The sequence below is a fragment of the Podarcis gaigeae genome (genome assembly GCF_964106915.1).
Source record: "Podarcis gaigeae genome assembly, chromosome: 17".
Lineage (NCBI taxonomy): Eukaryota > Metazoa > Chordata > Lepidosauria > Squamata > Lacertidae > Podarcis > Podarcis gaigeae.
This window is the reverse complement of record NC_139694.1, coordinates 763,396-788,513: the sequence shown is the minus strand read 5'-3', so window position 1 is coordinate 788,513 and position 25,118 is coordinate 763,396. Positions and strand designations below refer to the sequence as shown.

The 25,118-nt window shown below is 41.9% G+C and overlaps 1 protein-coding gene across 6 annotated transcripts in view; it reads right to left on the bottom strand.

The window, feature by feature from the left end:
* Positions 1-25,118, bottom strand: part of STXBP5L (syntaxin binding protein 5L) — a 79,426-nt gene that overhangs the window by 40,134 nt on the left and 14,174 nt on the right. For 4 of the 6 annotated variants that reach the window (XR_014559320.1, XM_083718464.1, XM_083718465.1 and 1 more), the window contains exons 4-16: positions 23,585-23,685; positions 19,808-19,942; positions 19,107-19,170; positions 14,612-14,695; positions 12,410-12,533; positions 10,720-10,798; positions 9,948-10,102; positions 8,163-8,235; positions 7,317-7,464; positions 6,350-6,417; positions 5,282-5,322; positions 1,110-1,324; positions 55-227 (exon numbers count right to left, since the gene is read on the bottom strand). Coding sequence is in view for 5 of the 6 variants with exons in the window: in XM_083718464.1 (XP_083574590.1) it covers positions 55-227; positions 1,110-1,324; positions 5,282-5,322; positions 6,350-6,417; positions 7,317-7,464; positions 8,163-8,235; positions 9,948-10,102; positions 10,720-10,798; positions 12,410-12,533; positions 14,612-14,695; positions 19,107-19,170; positions 19,808-19,942; positions 23,585-23,685 (1,460 nt within the window). In the remaining variant the exon portion in view is untranslated. Of the gene's footprint in view, positions 1-54; positions 228-1,109; positions 1,325-5,281; positions 5,323-6,349; positions 6,418-7,316; positions 7,465-8,162; positions 8,236-9,947; positions 10,103-10,719; positions 10,799-12,409; positions 12,534-14,611; positions 14,696-19,106; positions 19,171-19,807; positions 19,943-22,399; positions 22,501-23,584; positions 23,686-25,118 lie in introns of all 6 variants that reach the window. The other 2 variants (XM_083718467.1, XM_083718466.1) reach the window with 1 other exon arrangement.

The window sequence follows — 25,118 nt, the reverse complement described above, 5'->3', positions numbered from 1 at the left end:
AGAGGACAACAGAGGGAGAGGGAAAGAAACCTTTCAACCATCTAAATTGTTTACCTGAGACATGGGATACTGTCCTTCATCGTTCCTTCAGATGCCACAGTGTTTGTACTGCCTGAGAGATCTTTTAAAGATGGAAGAGGGGAAGAGGCATTTGGAAATGGAGGAATCATTTCTGCCTCGGGACTAATGATATCTTCAGCCTCACTTTGGAGGTGCACCTCTAAAGACTTAAGGAAATTAAAACCCAAGTTATTTTATGAAATCAAGTATTTTCTGAATAAAAATAAGTAGCAGCAATAAATCCGGTCAGTTTCTAGTATAGCAATCAAGAGATTCATTTGATAAGGTATTAGTTCAGTTAAAATGAAGGGGAGGAATGAATGAAGGGGAGGAATGGAAATATCATCAACACTAAATATCCTCCACAGAACTTGCCCATTAACCAACCAATACCTGCCCCCCAACAACAACTTAAGATGAAATTGACCTTCATCTAAAGAACTAACACAAATGGGGTGGGAAGTCTTATAACCGAAGACCTGAATTTCGAGGATAACAATGGGCTTTTTGCTCTCTCTTCCTAAGCATGAGATAGAGGGTACTTAAAGCAGTTGTTCAACAGATTCATCACGTTGAATTTGGGCTCCTGGGAGTTTTGTGCCACTAATGTTATCTCAGAAACAGAAACACAAGGTTATTATGAAGAAAGACAAGAAAGACAGTACCACCCAGTAAAATGTTTTGCATCTGAGAATTTGATCTGAGAATTTTATTGTTTTTTTAAGTAATCAACTGGCTCAAATGCAATCTGTACCCAGGGCCTTCCTACATAACAGTTCACAGTAGCACACACGAAATAGTGTTACAATCACTTGCATATATTTATACATTACATAGAGGAAGTTAAAACGTGCAGTCATTACTGCACTGCCTGTTTCAAACATAGTTCTGTGTTGCAACAGCCCATCTATCTGAAATTTTACTTGAGTAACAAAATCTAAGCTTTTCACTTATGCTACATGCAACTCTGGAATATGATGTGTTTCAAAACTCCACACCAAGCCTTGAAGTAAGCAATGCAATAGATAAGCAAACTCATGCAAACTTACTGAGATTTCAGTATTAACTTCATGCTTGCTGAATCTGTAAACGATAACATATGCAGAGACCCCTGCTACACAAAACAGTCTACTTTCAGGGCACCAGTACATCAACTGGATGGCAAAAGGATCCTCTTCTGTGTTTTCTGGGGTTGGTTTTCCTTCTAACTTCTGCTTTTCAAAAACCTTTGAGGTTTTTAACTTGTATAACATCTGCAGTGTAACTGGAGAATATTGAAGACATCTATTATATTGCTTTAAACTAGATTAATATATGCTCATTATCTGTAAATATCACAATCTGTCTTTTCCAGTATTGTTAGATACTACAGTGAAACAGTGCATAATGCAGCATTATTGAGTTTCATACTAGATCATATCTACCGTTATCTGTGCTCTGCTCTCAGAGAAGACCAAAAAGAGAGACACACCTTAGCAGCAGGATAGAGCCCTGCTCTTTTAGGGCGTATGAAAAAGAAGGTCAACCTTTCAACATAAGGAATCCTCTACCTTAAAAAAATTGAAGATATATGATGGAATCCAATGTAGCACTAAGTGGAGTAGGTGTGTACAGAACAAGGTTGACTCATGCAATGGGACTTAACCCCCTCTGCACTCCCTCCAAACCTGTTCTGGGGTTTTCCCCACATCACCAGAGTGGATTTACTGGTGGAGAGGAGATGGACCACGTTCCTGTTGTGCAAGCAGACCACGTTCCACACATGCAACACCTGAGTTCAATCCCACCCATTTACTTTCTTTGCTTTTTTGTGTAATGCCTTTTAAGATTACAGTAAAAAGAATGAAAATATACCGTATATACTGAAGATATTCATACAATTCTGAGTCCATAAGATGTGCAAAGGGTGCTCAAATCTTTATCTATCACCCTACCCATCCTGTAAGTTGGACACAGTTGTTCAATATACGTCTGGCCAGCTTGACATTACTGGCTTCCATTTGAAAAGTGCAAAACGCAGGATTTTTCTTACCATAAGTTCCTATTCTCAAGGGAGGCATTAAATATCCTTCAGGACATTCCCTCCCCTTGCTCAAGGAGCAAGGCCAACTGCTGGTTGACTCATCCATGGGAAGGATCTCCAATCTACCAGACTATCCTGGACAAAAGCAAGAACCCTAAAACCTAGGAGAAACTAAAAGGAAGGCCAACAAGGTGAATGCAGAAAAATACACAAGCCACACAGATAGAGGGAGAACGCCTCCAAATGCCTTGCCTAACAACTCCCTTCGTATGTCTATTGTTGAATTATTTGCAACAATTATCAACACATTTATATGGGATACAAATGTATTTTCAGTATTTTTTTCCTGTAACACTGGTGCAATTCACACTGAAGCACCTTTCCCTGATGAGGTAGCACTGCACTGGCATTTTTAGGGAACACAACTGCTGCTCAGGGGTCACACTGTATGAAATACTGTATCTCCCTTGTTCTAAACACAATTCTATGCTACGTGCTACAGGAGGTTCTTAAGTAATGTGAATTCTATTATCTTTCTTTACCACACAACTCTGTGTCACTCAGCACTGTAATTAATTATTATTAATTAACCACACTTCATCCTGAGGTTCCAGGGCGGGTTACAACATTAAAACACAACATTAAAAAGGCACAGACAGTGGAGTTCCCACCGCTGCACATTCTAGCACCTCACACAGCAAAGCATTGCTCACAACACAAATATGTGTTTCTGTGCCACGGACACAGCAACCAACCTGCTAGTCTTCTTTTTTGTTTGCAGAGCAAACAGAAAGAGTTAAAGGCATTGGAAGCGGAGTCTGAATTTGCATTCATTCATGCTACACTGTTCTCAAAAGGAATGGCAAAATTCCTTAAACAACCACCTATTTAACAAGATCCAAAACAAATGTACTTGGATGTAGTGCCAAACTTCTGTCCTAGTAACATGGCAACCCAGAGTCCTGCTTGGAGTCAAGAAAGAGCCAGCTAATAGACCAAGTGTTTGAGCGGCATATGGTTCACCACTTCAACAAATCAGTCCCGAGGCTCTGCTGAATGGAGGCCATGATTACTATTGCAGACTAATTGAACTGCCTCGTTTGCAAATGTGTTGATTCTTGCTCCAGAGCAGTGTAATTGACATATTGGAGAAACAGCAACTGGGACTGGTGTGTGTTGGCAGCACAGACACCCTACCTTCCAAGTCTGAAGAACAATAACAGTGCCACAAATAGGGAGAGCAAGATAATTACTCCCCTGTAGTAAGCAACAAGCCCTACCATCACTCAAAAGTGATGCGTTGCAGAGGAGAGAGAAAGGGGTGGGGGAGAGAAGAACCTGGGACGGCAATGAGCCTCTTCCTCCTGCACCACCACCACTCTTCCTTTTTGGATCCAGGATCTTCCATTCCTCTGCCCTGCCCCTTCCCCCAGCCTTTTGACTCTGAAATTTAAGGCTTTTAAATTAAGCCCAACTCACAGGTTCACAAATGCGTACTCCCACCTGCTCAAAGGTTAAAGATGGGGCAGGAGAAGAAGATGAGGAAAAAAGGATGCCAAACCAGTTCTGCAGGATCAAGGCTACTCTCACTGATAACAGTGTGTGGCTGATTCACTTGGAAATCAACCAATACAAGAATTAGATACCTGTATCACCACTGTTCCACCACCACAAGCTATACTGATATGCCCCAGTGTGCTGCCATATAGCACAGAATTAAAACATCACTGAAATTTCCCCTTACTCATTTTGTTTCTTAGGACTACAACACATGCTACATTTCGTTTTGTTTCTTAGGACTACAACATACGCAACATTTCATTCCAGAACCAACGGAGAGGGAATACTTGTTGTTTTCTATTTAGTGCACACACAGTCTAGATCCATTGCGTATTTGTTGCCCCTAAAAAGCAGTTACTGAGAAACTGGTTTTGTTTCAAAAATAAAAGCTCATTGCAGGTTGATTCTGTATTACCCTGCAATGCGTCCACTGGAAAACCCATGTAGGTGGTCTGGCAATAGGGGATGTCTCAACACCGGCCCAATGGCGTTCTGGGTGGGCATATACCAAGACTGCAACCACCACTTTTATCTTCCTTCTTCCGGGGCATGTGCAGGGAGGAAAAGGTGTGGATAACCTAAGGAGGGGATTTTCAAACACATATCAAGTAACCACACACCCATCCTTGTGCATGGCTAGATCTAGAATCAAGCAAGATTGAAAGCAGCATGTTGAGGGCAAAGATGAAAACTACATTTTTGTGCTACAAACGTAGATAGCATGTATGCAACCTAGCTGTACCCAGGCTCTTTTTTTAGCCTATATATAATTCAGAGAACGAAAGCATAGTAGCACAGGGCAGTATCAAACTAAGCAGTTCTGCTGGCTGAGCTACAGAACTTCCCCTCCTCCCTCTCCTCTCTCTGCATGCTTCCTAAATCTGTTTTGGATTTCCCCCCAACGCTCTGCAGCGGATTAAGAAGAGATGTGGGAAGAGGACAGGGAGGGGAAGTTCCATTGCGCAGCCAAAAGCGTTTGCACTAGTGGAGCTCTTCAGCTGAATTCCAGCCATAATAATTTTCATAAACTAATGCCATTCCACAGCATAAAAGCCCTGATTCATCACCTCTCTCTAAATCCGTAATTTCCCTTGCAATGGGATAACAGTTCAACCCCATGCATTGCTCAGAAGTAATTCACGCTGGGTTCAGTGAGGTTTACTCCCAGGTAAACGTGCGTAAAAACTAGGTGTCGTTTGAATGTTTCACTTGATCACCCTGTCCCTAGAAACAGAATTCCTCTACCTTGAAAAATTGTGTAGAAGAGTGAGATGTTGAAAGGTTGGCCATCTCTGGTTTAGAATTAAAAAGAAATCAACATATATACATTTCAGGATTTCTTATTTTGTCACCCTGGAGCATGATGTCACAGAAACAGGAGGCAAAGGGGAACAAATGGCTTTGGACAAAGAAACCACACAGTGATGTGGGTCTCCTTCCTCCAACATTCTCACTGAAATGTCAGGAATCAATTTCATTCCATTTGTTACATTAATCCTATCCTTTCAATAACGAACAAATTAAACAATTATTTTGTTTAATCCCATCCTTTCAATAATGAACAAATTAAACAATTATTTCCCTTAAATTTGTAGCATGCAGTTATTAATGGTTTAAAAATTGTGTTTTGGCACTTACTGGCAGAAGCATCCCAAAATTTCACTGTTCCATCTGCATGACTTAAAAAGAATAGATTAAAAGTCAATTAAAACAAAGTACAGAACAGTTAACCTTTTAGTAAGGCTGCGTACAAACTGAAGCTTTAAAGCACATTCAAAACACATTTCTTCCCTCAAAGAATTCTGGGCATTCTAGTTTAACCCTTCATAGAGTTACAACAGACTACAGTGGCTAGGATTCTTTGAGGGAAAGAAGAATTCTATTATTTATACCCCGCCCATCTGCTTCACATGTGCTTTAAAGCTCCAGTTTGTAGACAGCCTAAACGTCACATATATACCAAGGCCCCTGCAGATGCCCTAGATATTGCACATTCATGATGATTTGTGCTCATGGTGCTATTGGGGCAGTCAAATGCATCCGACTTTCAATACTGTTTGCAGCAGCAAATGTTTTGGGCAGTCACACTGCTTCTTTTCCAATCAGTGCATGTCCTGCAACTTCATGCTGAAGTCCATCCACAGATCAGTAATGAGGAAACACTGTAGAACAACTAATAAAGCACAATTAAATCCACCACGAATTCACTATTATTGTGTTAAGCCAGGCACCCCCAAACTCGGCCCTCCAGCTGTTTTGGGACTACAACTCCCATCATCTCTAGCTAACAAGACCAGTGGTCAGGGATGATAGGAGTTGTAGTCCCAAAACAGCTGGAGGGCCGAGTTTGGGGGTGCCCGTGTTAAGCACATGCTGTGGAACACACCTGCAGTACTGTACTGGAGGGGCCCTGCGTCTCCCTGCAGTGAGAGACTGAACACAGCTGGTAAGTCATCGCAACAGCCAGTCCTTGTTAGGCAGCTGTGAAGAGCCTAGCTGCCTCACATCTTTCAGCTCTTCATTAAAGCATGGAAAGACTGAGCTCTGAAAACTGGGACAAGAAGCCTAGAAGTCAATTTGTGAATCACCAGAGACAACCCCCGAGGACAGCTAGCAAGATCAAGGGAAAATTAGAAACTGGTTGGGTCCATAAATGGGTCCACCACTCCTTCAGTAAGCAGCATCCTATAATAGCAGCTTCCTTACCCTGTTATGATAATTTCAGGATACGTCTGTGCTCCGAGGTTCCACGCTCCGCCACTGATAGGCCACTCCTAAACACCACCAGAGGAGTTACAATTAGAATACTGAAATGCTGCATTTTATTTCCAGGAAAGTGACAACTTACGGCTGTATATATGTTAGTGTGTCAGCTGCAGTATGTAGGTGTGTCATGTGAATGTTGTGTGTGCTCCTCCCAGGGCTGGAAAGGGGTTAGTTTAACCTCTGGTTAGCTAGTAAAATTGAATTACTCTGGGTAATTTGTGGGGATAGGAATTTGTTCATTCCCCCCCCCAAAAAAAATAGTCCGGCCCCCCACAAGGTCTGAGGGACAGTAGACCGGCTGCCTGCTGAAAAAGTTTGCTGACCCCTGCTTTAAAGCACACTCATTCGCTCTGCCCCCAAAGGATTCTGGGTACTGTAGCTTCTTAAGGGTTGTTGGGAAGTGTGAGGGGTAAAGCTAACAGAATTCTTTGAAGGAGAAAAATAAACTTTGGTCATCGTTCAACTATAGCTGCTGTCTTTGTGCTTTAGGGCCAGATTCCAGTGTTTACTTTTAAGCCCTAAATTGGGTGGTTCCTATGTACGTCCAGGAGGGCGCTCTCTCTCTCTCTCTCTCTCTCTCTCTCTCTCTCTCTCTCACACACACACACACACATATATATGTTCCTCCTATCCCCCTGAAATTTGAGGGAGAAGCTATGCTCTATGTTCTATCTTTCAACCCAGTAAATGAAACCAAGAAGCAGCATAAACCATTTGGAATATGCTTTCAAAAGAAACCTGCTTGGCCACATTCCTAACTGCATTACATCATCAACTAATAAGTTTTATTTTTAAAAGCTTGTACTGTAAAGCAGACAGTACAGTCTGGAGGCTTTATACAGAAGACTGTGCCAATAAATATACAGTTCTGCTTCAATAAAACGCACCCAACTTTTCCTCTTTTTACCTTATTGCTGTATCCTTGCTTCTTATGCTTAGCGCCTATGGAATACAGCACAGGAATCAAATCTGGAGGACAGTCAGCAAAATAGTCTGTGCAGGTAACTGGTGATTCATGAATGTCCATGGGATAAGGATTTTCAAATATTGGAAAGCTATTTGAGAAGGATATTTTATGGGATTGTATTAGCACACCTTTTAAAGCAGAAAATTATGTAATACATAAAGTTTACTAAAATAAAACATACTAGCAATCTATGGGAGGAATTTTAAAAAAAAATCTACAGCATATCAGAACTTTAAAAAAGATAAATTGAACATAAATTCCACTATAAGGCAGTTTTGCCTCTCTTTAATCAGAATGATGGGAACCAAGTTAACCCAACAAAATGAGGGACCGGTCTTCATTCTCTTTCAACTCTTTGCAAAGACCTGAGGTGGCAAGACTAAAGAGCGCGGGATAAGCAAGAAAGTTGAGGGAAAAACCATAGAAAAAACAACAGAGTCACAAACTTTTATGTAATAAAAGCAGTACATTTATCACTTGGAACTTTAATCCCAGAATATTTTCTTCCCACCTCCCTTTAATTGGGAAAATGGAAAACAAAAAACTCAACAAGCTTCGGAAAGGCACATAAAAAGTGATTACACAGCAAGAGACTCTAAATTATGTACTTATGTAATTATGTAAAGATGGATTTTACACAATTAGAGATGGAAACTGAGCCTGTTTATTTTTTAACACATGATGGCTTGTCTTTGTTATTCTATATTTCCAAGCTTGGATAAAATAAATAAATAAAGCTGACCTTCATTCAAATGAGTTGTAGCATCCTGCAGACTATATACTTACTGGCTTTGAGTCAGATCGACGACAATGAGATCTTTTTCCAATAGTACAACTACAGCGTAGGGTTCTGGCACTTCTAAGAATCAAGAATTAAGCACATATATTAGTGAACTAGAACATTAAATAATAACCAGATCATATATATTCACAAAATGAAGGATTGTAGGCAGGGTTCTGAATCGCTGAAGAGGGTTTTCCAAACTGAAAGAAATGCTGTTAAACTACATCCCTACTGATGCAGATAAGACTTCCCTGTGAAGGAAAGGGGAAGATTTATAATGGGAAAAGGGAAAGAAAGGGTATGGATGTGGGAAACGGGAAGGGAACTATTGGACTGTAAGTTACGTAGCTGCCTTATGAGCTGTACCATGAGTTGAAATTTATGCTGTTGTTAATTATGGTTCGGAAAAATTAATAAAATGATTTTTAAAAAGGAAAAAGCCTGTTTGGAACACTGATGGGGAGATGATGTTATTTTGGTCGTAAACTTGATTGTTATGAACTTATAAATTTGTCTTTAGTATAAAGACAAGGAGCGGCGCCTCAATGCCTTTGACTTGTGCTGTATCAGAAAGATTTGGGGCATAACATGGCAGGACAGAGTCTCAGACAACAATGTGCTCTCCGAAGCCCAAATTCACAGCACGTTCATACTCCTGTCTCAGCAATATCTATGTTGGCTTGGCCACGTCCACAAAATGGAAGATGTCAGGACCCCCAAAGACGTGTTCTACAGGGAGCTGGCTTCAGGCACCAGGCCCATTGGCAGACCAACTCTGCATTTCAAAGATGTCTGCAAACATGATGTGAAGACTGGCAACATTAATCCCGCAGTGTAGGAATCCCTTGCAGACGACTGCAGCACTTGGAGACAGTCAAGTTGTGTATCTGCAGCAGCGACCAGAGGAGGAATGACCATGGGGAGGAGTACAGAAAGAAGTACAGTCGTACCTTGGAAGTCCGTTCGACTTCCAAAACGTTTGAAAACCAAAGTGCGGCTTCTGATTGGATGCAGGAAGTTCCTGCAGCCAAACTGGAAGCCATAGAAGCCCAGTCGGACGTTTGGCTTCCAAAAATAGTTCGCAAACCGTAACATGCACTTCTGGGTTTGCAGCGTTTGGGAACTAAGCTGTTCACCAAGGTACGACTGCACAGAAAGAAGAAACACCATGGTACACCTGAATCGGCGCATTGGGATGGGTTTATCTGCCCCAGCTGCAACAAACCATGTCTCTCCCATATCGGTCTCTAGAGCCACACCAGGAGCTGTAACTCTCCAACTTCATCTCCAAAGGTCCACTCTTCCATTGTCTCCTGAGACAGACAGGTGCCAACCAACCAGTTTTCATTGGAGCACCTTTTATTCATGTGGGGCAATGAAGATGCCTAGGTAGTCAGCATGCAATCCACATTGGAAACCTATTACATTGTTCCCGCTGCCACATGTGGCCAGAAGTACTTTTTATGATAATTCTGCTGTTACGGCACATACAGATCAGATCTGATACACCCACTCAAATGGAGGGACACTTCAGTAACCTTTGACAATATGAGTATGAACAAACTCTCTGCTCCACACATTCCCATAGGCAAGGCACAAAAATCTGCCTACAATGAGGCAGCTCTGCAAAATCCTTGACCAACTGTGGGTGGCAGAACCTTTAAGACTGGAATTATTAGAGGATTTTTTCCAACCCTGCTATCTTTGGTCTCTCAGCTTTCCTGTGAGTACAAGGTCACTACTTGTTTTCAGACCTCTGGCTAAGATTGTAACACAAACACGCTCACCATTTGGGTACGGAGTTTCACAAAGAGTTAAAAAGTCGACAATGGGATGATCCATTTCAAGTACTGTAATTGCTTTTCCATGCATGATTGTCAGACTAGGTCTTCTCCAAGGTTTGTCGTAAGAAAGTCCACCAGAAAAAATGATAAAAGGCTCACTATATTGGGAAGAAATGGAAAAAAAAAAAGATTGTTTCAGATTTTTGCACTGACTTTCAGCCCAGATATTTTTGCAAGTTGCAAAAAAGGAATGCAGTCTGTATGTAAATTGTGATTAAATTCTAAGGACTCACATTGATCTTTATAGGGTTCTGGAACTGAGTAGCAAAAAGATTTAATTATGAAGCTGCCTGATACAAATCAGGCCACCGGTCCGTTTATCCCAGGACTGCCTGCTGTTTTTAGCAGCTCTGCTTCAAGCAAATTATTTTCTAGCACTTTCATGTGGAAATATGCTGGGAAGTGAGGCTAGGGGCCCTCCCCCTTAAGGCCTGCCATACAGAAACTTTTAGGACAACTATTCCAGAAGGTACGAAGGGGGTGTCCACAGCATATTCATAGGATTCAAAGAGGTTCTCCAGACCTATGTTCTAAAATGGGCAGAGTCTAGCTGGGACTGTGTGCTGTTTTTCTGAGAGTGGACATGGAACCTACAGCATTCTGCCAGTCTCTGGGTTCCAGAAACAGCATGTATGGGGGGTTAAGCACAGCTACTAATGCGATTAAGCTTCCAGCACAGTAAAGGGCAATGTGGGGGGGGGGGAACCCTACTTACCTATTTTTACAGGTCTTGTATTCTACTTTAAGAATTGGTTTACAAGATTCAACTTTTTTCCCATCTCGTTGAATCTTACCTGTTAAAAGTTCACACAGAAATAGCAAATTTATTTTACCTTAAGGCGTTTGCAAAAATCACAACTGCTTGTACTGGCTATTAAATTCAGGGCTATTCTTTAAGAACCAGGGTGGAAACAATAACCTACTGTGCATTTAAAAAAAAAAAAGATTCCACGTAGTGATTATCTGTAGATTCCTACCATTCAATGAGCCAGATTTTGCCTGGAATGGGTGTCAGGTGGGAGGCAATATTTACAGTCTAAAATATAAGGTGTGACCGGAAAGGTCAGTGAACAGTCACAGAAATTGGAAAGCAAGAAATATTTGAACATACATGCCTTACAGACCTTCAAAGTAGGTCCCCTCTGATACAGTGCATCGTTGACAAAGTTCATAGAACTGTTGGAAACTTCTGGAGAAGTCCTCTTTCTGTACTGCATTGTTCCCTTGTCACAGCAGCTTGGACGTGTGAAATGTTGGAAAATCTGTGCACTTTCAGTACAGATTTCAGTTTTGGAAAAAGAAAGAAATCCAGTGGGGCCAGATCGGGAGAATATGGAGGATGGGAAAACTCAGTAACCTCAGTAACGATTTCAAATAGAATATGCAATTCTTCCGCCATCATTCGGCTGGACAAATGCCGATCCCACATCAATATCTCATGAACTCATTTCCGTTCATGAGTTTGCTGCCGTTCTGCTCGTCAACGGTCTGCCAGACTGAGGGTCATCTTCGATGGTTTGCCACCCTTCACGGAAACACTTAAACCACTCATACACTGTCTTTCGAGTTACAGCTTCATCTCTGTACACAATTGTGAGCATTTTGTGGGTTTCCAATGCTGACTGCATGTTCGAATATTTCTCGCTGTCCAATTTCTGTGACCATTCACCGAACCTTCCGGTCACAACTTGTAGAAATGGGGAATCTTAGGCCCTCCATATGTTACTGAAGTACAACTCCCATCCCTAGCCATTGGCCATGCTTGCTGGGCTGATAGGAGTTGTACTTCAACAACATCTGGAGGGCCAAAGGTTCCCCACACCCGGTCAAAAGGAAACCAGGCCAGTAGTTCATCCAGAGATGGATGGGGTGTCCTGAGCTAAGAAGAACAGATAGGTGCTGATAAACCAATTTCTGTGGCCTGAACTCAGAAACTGCTGCAATTCTCCCTACTTGAAGGCAAAGCCTGACCTATTTATCCCAGATATTTAGATTAATAGAAGGGTGCATAGTTCTCTGCTGGGATATATTCCAAGAGCAGCTGGTACAGTCTGCACCTCATATGGGACCCATTTCTGGAGACTTTCTCTCTTTTCAGAGACGGTGGGGGTATTCATTCCCCTGACATCTTCTTTACAATGGCAATCGAGATTAGGTGAAGCAGCTACAACATAAAATCAGGTAAATGGTGCAACGAAAATCCCACCTCAAATGTAGCAATCCTTCCATTGCATTTCATTGAGTTATCAGGGTAATCAATTCTGTACAGCAGTAAATTGCTTCTTTTGCCCCCAGAAACAACAATCTGCACACTATTTACCTACTACCTAGAAGGTCAAGATTATGGTCCCAGTTCTGTGTGACCAAAGAGGGTTTAGTGTCTCCCCCCCCCCCCCATAGCTTACCGTGTGGAACAATGATCTGGGAAGGTCGGCTTTGACTCTTTAGATTCCACAGAGTCAAGCTGCCATCAGAATGGCTGCACATAAACTGCTTCCCTTCATTATGCCATCCAATAGAATGAATAGCCTAAAAAACAATTTAAAATATTAGCAATGACAGGCAAAATAGTCTATATTTGACAATAAAACCATTATACCTTAGAATTACAGAAGCTCAAAATATCCTCTCTATTTTACCATCCAAATGCCATAATTCAGCTCTAGGGAACATGTACACATAAAACCAAAATGATACAAAATAAGCTACTCATAAGAAACATTTTTCATAAGTATTCTGCTAATATAGATCAGCTCCATATTACTATTTTATTTATACAGTCGTACCTTGGATCTCAAACGCCTTGGCTCCTGAACAAATCGGCTCCTGAACGATCGAAACCCGGAAGTGAGTGTACAGATTTTCGAATGATTTTCGGAAGCTGAACATCCGGCACTTCTTCCGCAACTTCTGATTGGCTGGAGGATGCTCCTGCAGCCACTCAGAAGCCGTGCTTTGGTTTCCAAATGTTTTGGAAGTCGAACGGACTTCCGGAACAGATTCCATTTGACTTCCAAGGTACGACTGTAGTCCACTTTCCAAACTAATTTTCTAAAGTGTCCTATATGAAAATAAACATAGTAGGCAGGATTCACCTAAAGCACCCCATAGAATCATAGATTTGTAGAGTTGGAAGGAACCCAGGGGTCATCTAGTCCAACCCTCTACAATGCAGGAATCTCAGCCAAGGCATCCATGAGAGATGGCCATCCAACCTCGGCTTAAAAGCCTCCAAGGAGGAGTGTCCACAGTCAAATAGCTCTTCCTGTCAAAAAGCATTTCCTCAAGCTTAGTCAGAAACTCTTATCAGTGGAAGCCCAATGCACTGAATTTCATCAGTTGAAGCCCTATGAAAGGAACCTGGCTTGCGCAATGGGATTTCCCCTCTCTCCTCCCCCCCTCAAAATTAGCTCAGGGTGGTGGTGTCCAGATTGCAGAACAATGCACAAGGGGAAGACACACTCGACTAAAAACAGGGCGGAGGGAGCCTGCTTTACCTCTTGGGTAGGAAATTCAACATGGTCCTGCTCCTGGTACCCACCCATCAAACCTTTGCTAATGAACGGCAGATGGTATGGCCTTCACCGCTGATCTTGAAAGGCCAGGCAGGGTCACATAGGCAAAAGTGTTCCTTAAGACTCTAGACAGCTTAGGGATGTGAAAGTTCTTACCAGAATTTTAATTCTGACCAGACATGAGCAGGTAGTAAAGGTAAAGAACCCCTGGCAGTTAAGCCTAGTCGCAGACGACTCTGGGGTTGCAGCGCTCATCTCGCTTTACAGGTCAAGGGAGCCGGCGTTTGTCCACAGACAGTTTTTCCAGGTCATGGGGCCAGCATGACTAAGCCACTTCTGGCGCAATGGAACACCAAAACCAGAGCAGTGCACAGAAACACTGTTTAACTTCCCGCTGCAGAAGTACCTATTTATTTACTTTCACAGGCGTGCTTTTGAACTGCTAGGTTGGCAGGAGCTGGGACCGAGCAACGGGAGCTCACCCCATCGCGGGGATTCGAACCGCCGACCTTCTGATCGGCAAGCTCAAGAGACTCAGTGGTTTAGACCACAGTGCCACCCGCGTCCCTAAATAGTATCAGTAAGGCAATACAAATAAACTGAAAGTTATGCTTGCCTTCCTTTGAGAAGCCTGTATAAGCTTTTTTATGTGTAAATTCACAACAATTCATACAGTAATTCATTGAGGAAGTAATCAACACAGAACTGCCATACATAGATAACCAACTCTACTTATTTTTAAAAAATAAAATTTTATTGATTTTTTAAAAATATAAACATGTAACAAAAAACAATTCCAAATCTAAATATTGAGATTGAATCTCCTGACTTCCCCCCATCCCTCCCATGGGTCCTAATGATAATATTTACAACTGCATATCAATACTTATCCAAATATTTATCCATCTAAATTATCCATGCTTTCCATTACTTTACATGTTTTGACCTGCTTACAGTGGTCTACTTAGACCCTCTGGCACAACTACAGTAACTGTACACATTTTTGAAAATGGACCCCTTTTAACAATAGCATTTTTTTCAACACACCCAAACATTTGGGTTGTGCTTTTAAAGGAAATATAAATAGCTTACCTCATCATAGTATAGTCTTAGATCCGCTCTTTTGGATCTCAAGTCCCAGAATACCACAGTCCCATTTTCATAGCCTATCAACAACTAAGGGGGGGGGGGAGAGAAAACAAAACAATTATGTTCTCAAATTATAATTATCTTATGATTTACTACACTTCGTTGTCACATTTTCCAAAAAAAAAAAGTGTCTCAAAGTGGCTTACAGTGTAAAAAAAAACAACAACCATTAAATCCAAGTATAAAAAGAATAAAGGACCTAAAATGCAGTTCCACTCCACTCCACAAAAAAGATGAGCACAAACCCTCCAAATTAAGGGCTAAAAACCTGGGTAAACAGAAAGGCTTTTGCCAGGTGCCTAAAAGCAGACAGTGATGGTGGCAGGCAGGTCTCCCTAGGGAGAGCATTCCACCAGCGGAGCGCCACCACTGAGAAGGCCCGTTCTCATGTTGCCACCTTCCACAACTCCTATGAAAACGGCACACAGAGGAGAGTCCAGGCTGGTTCATGTGGAAAGAGGTGGTCCTTAAGGTACTGAGCAGCAAAAGGCTTTATATTTCAAAGCCAGCACTTTGAATTGAGACTGGAAACTAATTGGTAGCCGGCGCAGTCACACTAAGCTTGGTGTAGATTTATTCAAACTGTCTTGCTCCAGTCAGCAATCGGGCCACTGAATCTTGCATCAGCTGCAGTTTCCAGACCCTTTTCAAACGCTGCGCTGGGTATAACACATTGCAGGAAACTAACTTAGAGGTTGCCAGAGCACAGGCAATATAGGAAACATTTATTTTGAATGCTTCTTTAGCTGTTATTATTTAACTATTTATTTAAATTATATATCCTTAGCATCTTTTCATGCATAAAACAATTTTCTTTTACAGAAAAGAAAATGGGTGTTTTAAGTTGAGGTACACATTGAAAGATGTGTACCTCAATTAGAAAATCTGCTTTTATTCCACTGCGAAGAATTCTTTTCCTAATTACAGGCAACAGTTCAACTTAATTAACGGAAGACACTAAGTAGGAATAATGACTCAAGCTGCAATTTTACTTGGGGCTTATCCAACCAGTGTTTGCCCCAGTCCTTCCCCCTGGGGAAACCCAAACTTTAGGACTGAATTGGAACAAATGGCCATCTGGTTTTTTACAGATTGATGTTTGTTCTTACTCCTAAACAGCGGGTTTTCTAGGGGAAAGCAGTGGAGCAAAGACCACTCAGACTGAAAACCACTTGGACCCATGCTTTCTAGGTACAGGTCAAGTGGAATCAACAGGTTTTGTTTTGACTTCAGTGGAAACAGCACTGCGTCCTATGCTAATATAATTTGCTTGGATTCTGCCTTACCTGTTACTCTGCTTTCCAAATGCTCTGTGAGACCTGAATGGAACTTGCTGCATAATATTCATTATCTGTTGTGTCTCTGGAAGGTGTCACAATGAAGGCTGGAGACAGACAATAGGTTTTGGTTTTTTCAGCGAGAGGAAGATGGTATGTCAGAGTTGTTGCAGCTCCCGATAAGTACATTCTTTCTCCTGTCCCACTTTCGTCTCTGGGCCAAACTAGATGTGATGTTTTATCAGGACCATTGCAGGTGTGTAGGTGGGAATCTAAACTTTTCCTCCCCTGCTTCATTCCTGAAGAAAGTGCTCCCCGGAAACTGCAATTTACATGGGAAGGAAACTCCCCACCCCATTCTGATGCTACTTGCATTTTTAAAACATGAACATTACATTCAAAATTCAGGTAGGTAGCCATGTTGGTCTGATGCAGTTGAAATAAAAAATTTAAAAATAGTCCAGGAGCACTTTAGAGATGGTGCTACTGGACTATTTTTAATTTTTTTATTACATTCAAGGACGTATTTAACATCACATCAAGTTTGGCTTCTTGTTTGCACATTTTGTAGTTGCTGTTTTTTTAAGAACTTTGTAAATTTGCATAACCTTTTACATGAGGCAAAAATGGGACACAAGAAAATACTATGTACACCAGGGGTAGCCAATGTGGTGCCCTTCAAATATTGCTGGACTCCCCCAGCTAGCATGGTCCATGAGCAGGGATGAAGGGAGTTGGACTTCAACAACATCTTGTGGACAACATGGGACGTACTGCATGGGAAGCAATGCTTCTATCATACCACTTCCGGCTCTCTTAAAGTGTTGCCTGTCTCCAGCCTAAGGCCTCAAAGCCAGACACACTCAATTAGCACACAGTGGATAAATTCACACATAATGCTAAACCAAGCCTCTCCATTTGGTCCATGAAACAGCATCACCTGTCCTACACCCGACATCGCCTGTGGCTGCAGAAAGGAGGGCTGAACTCCTGGGCATCACAGGGAATTCAATCTTGCTTGGTGCAAGCAAACAAGCCAGTTCCCAGCAGGGAGCCCTGCACAAGGGGTCCCTTCATTCCTCCCTGTTCAATTTGCTGCTGCGTCGCACTAAGCTACCCATTTTTGACTTATCGTGTTGCCTGAAGGGAAGCTCCTCAGGCTAACAATGAGCAGCAGTCAAGGTCTGTTCCTATTTCCCCAGTTGTGGCTTAGTCTCTTAGCCTTCACCGCTTTGTCAGGGGAACTCAACGGAACCCAAAATTTGCCAATCCAGAACAGTTAACTTTTGCATGTCAGTTTATCACAGTGCAGATGACTGTGTTAATAAGGTACATTTTCAGCTGCCCGTTCCAGTTTACTGAGTCATCTCCCGGTGACTCAGTTTAAGAGCATAACTGTGTCTCTGTGATGAACCCTGCCTTTTTCTGCACTGTCAATCTTTTTCTCAAATCTACAGATGTGTATTCCATAGGGCTGAAGTTTTTACTAGATCAATCAGGGAGAGAGGCGAAAAAAGTAGTTGCAGAGCAAAATGATTTATCGTATTTTCTTCAGATACCATGGCCTACATGTGATACTCAACATTGAGCCTATTCATACAAAGAGGGACAGCTCTCGATTCTTGCCTTTTTGTCTTTTATTTTATAATCATTTATCATAAATTATTTATCATAAATATATATCGCAGTATTTAGGACAAGCCATTTACATCTTCTGATAGCACTCTTCAGATAAATCTGCCAAACAGCAAGCCTGCAATTTATTCACAGGTTTATGACTGTGGTGCTGGTACCTTGCTCGTTTCCAAAAGACCTGCATTCAGGAGGATTCATCCTGACATGCTTGAGGGAACTCAAATGATAGTGCAGCAAACAAAGGTTATCCAACTCTTTCCAGTGCACCTTCAGGCAGATGCACCCCAGACATTTAAAGCACATCCAGTAGACATGACTTCCCAAGAAGCCTGGGAACTGCAGTTTCTTAAAAATAGCAGCTCTGTGAGGGTGGGGGACTTGTTGGTTATCTAGCCTTAAAAAGTTGTTACATATCCATAAAATATTACCTCTAGTGACTTAATATATTTTTTAAAATTATACTTCGAAAGTCAGAAATTAGAAAAGCCATGCATATCCCACAACATTGTTTTACATAAATTGCCCCAACCACTTAAAAGGGCATTACTAATTCAAAAAATGTCTAATTATACAACTTCTTCCCATCACGTGGTTTTCTCTTTCTTTGACAGGGTTTCTATGTCATTCTGAAACAGATGGTAGCTAGCTAAAACATTTTTCAGTATCAGCAAAGTAGTGGTCATAAGAACTATTGAGACTTTTAAAAAAAGCCCAGTAAGATTATTATTATCAGGGTACATTTCTATTACAAATTGTATATGCAGTTTAGAATCAACTGTATCATGCTGTAATATTATATTGGCTAACTAAGCAGTCAGTTCATAAGCACAAGAAATTTAACTGACTTTAAAAAAAAAATCGAGTCTTATCAAGCACTAATATACACATGACAAAATCCACAAGTAAATGCTTCCAGTTAAATAAAATTATGTTTTTGACTCACAGAAGACAGTTGAAGCACATTGCTTAGTATCTAATAGCCTGGTTTGCACAGCCTGCTAAGCCAAACTTTGAGTGTTCCTAGCTAGAGCTTACAGTTAGTGAGGAGAGAGCGCTTAAGCACAAGCCCAGGTTAGGACATAACACTTAGTCAAACTTTGGGCTCAACCACACTTCTGCTTGTTCTGCTGTTTTTGCGTGGGGTGGAAAACGCTCTTTACCACTGAACCAGCACAAAGAGCAAATGGGTTTTCCATGGATTGAGGTTTGCTCCGATTCAGCGGTAAAGAGCAGCTTTTCCTGGAGAAAGTGGCAGGACAAATTGAAAACTGCATGGAGCTGTGTTTCCTAGGCATGTGACAGCAAAGTGGGATGAGCCCTCTGACTTAGTTCAGTCTGGGGTAGTATCAAAAAGGAAGCAAAGCGGTTGCAAATTCCTCTCCAGGAGTCCACACGCTTGTGAAGTCTCACTATGCTGTAGTTTGTGAACCAGGCAGTAGTAGTTCAATAATTCTTACGTAAGGCTATTCCTTGGAGGAAAAGGGTTGGAGTGACAAAAGAAAAATACTGTAGTTCCTCTTACTCACTTTCCCTTCATCTCTTGGGCTATCGCTTAGGTGCACCACGGGGCCAGGATGAGTCTTTGTGGATCTGCAAATCAAAACCAACGCTATGAAAAACTGAGTAAAGTGGGGGTTTTTTTACCTTGTAGGCCAAATGGGCAATATTAAAGGAAGTCGACCCAAATGTTGTGGATATTGTGATATAACTGAACTGAGTATAATCCTAACTGTGGGTGGAAAGTGGCAATTATACTCAAAATCGGCCTCCTTGACAGAAGGCAATGAATTAAAAGCGGGTGGGGAGCTGTCATGGGCAAATTGGTGGAAAACATTATTAAAAGAGAGAATTATTAAACATACAGAAGAATAAGCCTTGCCAAGGAAGAATCAACTTGGCTTCTGCAAAGCAAAGTCCTGCATTTCCCTACCTTTAAGTCTATGTTTGTTTCTTATATGAACAATAATTATGCAGTGTAAAGTCAACACAGATCTTTTTTGGAAGTCCTTGATTTCTGTTAATTCTAGATTAACAGAAGATTTTTCTTGGGGTGGAAATAGACACATGAAAATACATTTGTTGAAAATACTTTTTATGGATGCAAGTGAGGAAGATTAAAAATATACCTCAAGGCAGCACATATAATAGACAGAGACTGGTATTCATTTAAAAAAAAAAACCACAGAAAAACACCAGCAAATAGAAAACTGATGAATTAAAAACTTACAATTCTATGGCCTTGTTCCACATGATAACGTATCCAGAAAGTATGAATGACTCAATGTTCACAATGTGAGTATTTCCTCTCTCTGTTCCAACATAGAGCCATTTGCTTTGGAATGGTAAGTGACAGAAAGTAATTCTGTATTTGGAAAAATACAATGAAGTTATGGATACAAATACAGTGACAACAGTTTGTTTTCACATGCACAAATTATACCAGGTTGCAGCAGTTAAATTGGAGCTTTTCCAGTATGTATAGGAAAAAATGAGATTATCGTTCTAGACAAGCTCTCCTGGTAAGGAGTAAATAATTATTCAGTATTTTGGAGGTTCTACATCTGTATTTGGCTGCACACTGTACATTACACACTAATGTGTTTAATAGTATGCACTTAATAGCTCCTTTGGGAAGAGGAAACTTCAAAGGAGGAAAATGGCAAGCTAGAGAAGAGGAAGGGCAGCTTAAAGAGTAGTTAGAGTTGTGCCATTGTTTAATTGTACCCATTCTCCAAGGAGCTCAGGTTTTCCCACATCTTATTCTTTACAATAATCTTGCAAAATAGACCGAGAGAATTTAAATGAGGACAGCTTTCTTTATGGCCGACCTAACAGAAAGTACTGATCATTGCATTAGCAGCCAACACTCCACCTGTACACCATTTAAATTGTAATTATATATATTTAAAAATTGAACTTGTGAGAGAATGGCAGTGAGCTCTCTCTATTTGGGGTTCCACAGCCAATGGGAACAGCCAGGGGCCAGGCTGAGATGGCTTGGCCTTCCCCCTTGATGCCTTGTGTCCTTCATCGGCCCACGACCACAAAGCTGGCATACCAAGAGCAGCAATCACTGCCACTCTCACCATGCGGCTAGCAATTAAAGGTGGGTCACTGGCGCGTCAGAGGCGCTGGCCAGTACAATGCTTCATGCACCATGAGAAACTTGCAGGCGAGAAACTTTATCCTCCTTTGAGATTCTGTTTATGTGCAATAATTCATTGCCTTGGTAACCCAAGTCAGAATGCGCAGAAAATGGGTTGTGTGGGAGGGAGCCTGCTACAGGCACAGAAGCTCATCATCATTACTGAGCTTCAGAGAAGAACTTGCCCAGATTAATGAAAAAATTATTTTAAAAAATGTGTGGCACGAACTGCTGAACAATTAAGGACAAATGAGCATGGAATGTAGGATGCCCTTATGTACTTTCGTATGTGACAAATTCCTGCTTAGCACTGAGGGAAAAATTAAAAAAATTAAATCTGCAGAATCGGGCCTGGGTCATATTTTTGCAAAGTGAATTTGCCAACGACTCCAGTATCCAATTGCTGCCTTGTGCCCATCACATAATACTTGGGGCAAAATAGATGGGTTGTGCTAATTTCCAATAAAGCAAGCAGCAATGAGCAGTGTGGAACTGTTCCCCTAGTTTGAAAACGCCATCTCTCCACCAGTCCCCCCCCCCACTCAGTGCGGTTTATTTTTCAGACTATGAGCCCTGGCAATTCAGTGATGAAAGTCGCAGATGGGGGCTAGTTCAGCATCTTGACCCTGCACACTGATCCTCCATTTTTCATTATTTAATCACCCCAAACGCTGCTTTATAGGGCAACCATGATAGCAACCCAATGCAGATACATATGAGGCTGCCATCAATATGTCTACCTTCCCTCTCACTTGCATTCACTGAACTTGTGGGATAACCAGCCTCATATAACCAATGTGTTTAAGTTCTAATTAATGCATGAAGGCGTTAAGACCATAGAGTAAGTTGTCCCGAAAGGCTTAGCTCACCTGGGGAGGGACTAGGTAAGCAAGTCTTTGTTTCCCCAATCTACCTGAGGAGCTTAGTGTGTGAGGATGTGGAGCTGGTTGCTCCAAGCTCGGACCGCATGGGTCTCACCAGCCACTCAGTCTTGAGTTCCTATATCCATACTTTAAGAACTTTCACCACTTTGTAACAGCTAAATTTGACTGTCTGTGCAACCTATTCTGAAGCACATGAATCTGATCTTTGGAAAGTTGGAAAGATCTTTGGCAAGTACTGTAAAGCATATTGCTAACTTACCAAAGGTGTGGTCTTTTTCTATGCTCAGGCAAAATGGAAATTTTGGAAGGAACTCACAAGGGCACATATTTAAAAATTTTAACAGCATATATTTCCATGCTTTACTTTCCTGCATGTTTTGTGATTTTAAATCTCTGCTAGGGTTCTCTCACCAAAGAGTATTTGCCCCAAACTTGGATCTTGGTATCCTGTGAATTGTCCTTTTATACCTACATTTTTCTCCTTGCCACCAACAGAACTGATCAGTGGAGAATTTCTCCCCTTGCTTAACACTGAGCTTTGAGTTCATTTCATGATAAAGTCATTTGGGTTATTGGCCCTCATGTGCCTTTATCCAGAGATGTGAGCTTTACTTTCAAAAAGACTTAAATCTTGTTCCTGCAAGGTAATAGGAGAGATTTTTGAAATGAAACCATGCTGGATTACACTAAGGGCTCATCCACACTTTTGCTTGACCTCCTTTTTCACTGTATTGTGCATCAAGCTTTTCTCACTATTTTGCAGCTGGGGCTTGTGAAAATTGGGTCTTACCTGCTGAATCAGATCTTATCAGATGCATGGAAAATCCAAAGAGAGAATTTGCTTAATCAGGCTTCAATTCAGCAGGTAAGATTGAATTTTCACAAGGTACACTGTGGAATAATGAGAAAAGCTCTCTGAACCAGGGAATTAATTGGTGTACAATCCGATCAAAATAGGGGACAAGTGAAAGTGTGAACTGAGCCCTAATTTTAATTTTAGGTACATGAAACAGACAGTGCTATCAAAATTAAGAATACATTTTAAAGTCTGTTACAAAGGATAGCCGGGTGAAATTTAAGCAATATAAAAATGCTTTTGATGAAAGGGCATTTTAAATCAGATTCTGACTACTAAAAGGAGAGGAAGCAGGATTCCATACACCATTTTTTTTAAATTTTCTAGCAGCTGTGAGTTGTAAAGAACCACCTTCCTTTTCCTTTCTCTCACAGTGCAAATCACGGGGCAACAACTAGACAATACGTGGGTGACGGAAACTGTTTATGTGTCACTTATGTGCTGGCTTTTTTCAACACTATAAAGCAGCAAATGAAGGTGGAAGAGCAGCAGAAGCAGGTGTGGGGGCTTAATCCTTGCTTTACCAGTCCCTACATCTTTCCCCCTGTGGAGAGAAAAGCTATTCAGGGTAGGGGTGATTTTGTGAGGACAAACAGCAGGGGCAGGAGAAAGAATTATGCAGCTCCCAGTCATTGGTGCGGCCAGGATTTTTGTTAGGGGGGCAGGCCTTTTGTTAGGCGGGGTAGAACCTCAGTTTTTTTGTACTTTGTATTTTTATTGATGCGGGGGGGGGGCAACTGCCCCTCCCTGCCCCACCTGGCTACGCCCATGGCTCCCTTCCCTATCATTTCTCTTTTGAAACCGGAAGCCACAGCCAGCTGATTTCTCAGTAGAAAAAAAGGGTTCATACACCCTACAAGTATAATTTAACCTGGCAATTACAACTACTTCAAAACCCAAATATTGTAGTGCATGCTAACCCTCCCCCACCTAACCTGCCACATGACAAAAAGAAATGGCATCAGAGAAAAGGAGCCGTGGCTGCTCTTGGTCTTAGTTCTGTACAGGAACTACTGTAAGATTAACTGCATAAACATAGTTTAAGTAGGTTTCAGCTACTAAGAGAATAAACAACAGCAAAATCTGTGGAACTAAATGTGAGAATTTGTTATGCCTTACCTTTCTCTGTTAAATTTCAGTGAATGAAGAATCGCTGGCCGTTTCTGCCTTAGATTCCACAAGTGGAGCATGTCATCTGAACTTGCACTGACCAAAGCACCCTATAATAATGACAGGAAACAAGTGTGTCAAGTGTTGATTTAATCTTGCAGACGTTATGGGGAAGTGGCTGGGTTCTAGTAATTTTTGAAGTTGCATTTGAACAACAAGATCCTATTGCTTGTGACAGTTTTTCTGCCAGCCCAAAGTACACCTTCAGGTTCTCCTTTTGTCAGCTTAAAGGAAAAGGTACCCCTGACACGTCCAGTCGCAGATGACTCTGGGGTTGCAGCGCTAATCTCACTCTATTGGCCAAGGGAGCCAGCGTTTGTCCGCAGACAGCTTCCGGGTCATGTGGCCAGCAGTGACTAAGCCGCTTCTGGTGAACCAGCGCACGGAAACGTCTTCACCTGCCTGAGGAAGTACAATAAGGAGGAAGCCAGTCTAGCTTCTCTGGGGAGGAGCTCCAAAGTCTGTGACAAAGGACTGTTAACTACATTCCAGGTTTAAAGGATTTGACCTCAGGTGGATCCTGACTGGCAAGCTGCTGTCTAGCCATTCACATCCATCAGGGAAACAGATCAATACCTTCTGAAGTTGGGTGATGGGCTGTTCTGGGATTAATTACCACCCGATTTCTGCATCTACCTGCCCTTTATAACCTATTTTGCACTTTGTGTTTTCGGGGGGGGGGGGGGCTATGATTTCTCCACCAAGACAGAATGGGGAATAAGAGAATAAGAGATACTGGGCAATCTCAAAGTGGCAGGTGGCCACAGCACAGATCTGTATCATGCAGCCCTCTCTGTTCTTCCTAGAGAGCTTGTATCCAGGGACAACAGTAGCCCATTGGTATTCTATCACGTTGCCATCTGGAAGATCTGGAACACTTTCGCCTTCATCTTGGATGATCTCCAGGTCCTGGGTGTGCTTTCCTTCAGGGGCTAGTTCAAAAGCTGCTCTGTTGCTTTTTATATATATATGTAAGCACCAAGAGTCTGGTTCCATTTCAGTTCAAGTGTCATCTGTTCCTTTTGCACAGATCAGCCTGCCCCGAAATGCTCCAGAGTTTCCAACAAATCCAAACCCCCTCCTTCCAACTCCACCATCTCATCTACGCATCCAGATGCCTCAGTGTGGTGTAGTGGTTAAGAGCGGTAGTCTCGTAATCCTGGGTAACCGGGTTCACATCTCCGCTCCTCCACATGCAGCTGCTGGGTGACCTTGGGCCAGTCACACTTCCTTGAAGTCTCTCAGCCCCACTCACCTCACAGAGGGTTTGTTGTGGGGGAGGAAGGGAAAGGAGAATGTTAGCCGCTTTGAGACTCCTTAAAGGGAGTGAAAGGCGGGATATCAAATCCAAACTCTTCTTCTTCTTCTTCTTCTTCTTCTCAGCTCCACCTGTCTAACCAGCCCTGTATGTGGAAAGGGCAGTGGTGCAGCACATGTTGGCATGTGAAATGTCACAGAATCATAAAATTGTAGAACTGGAAGG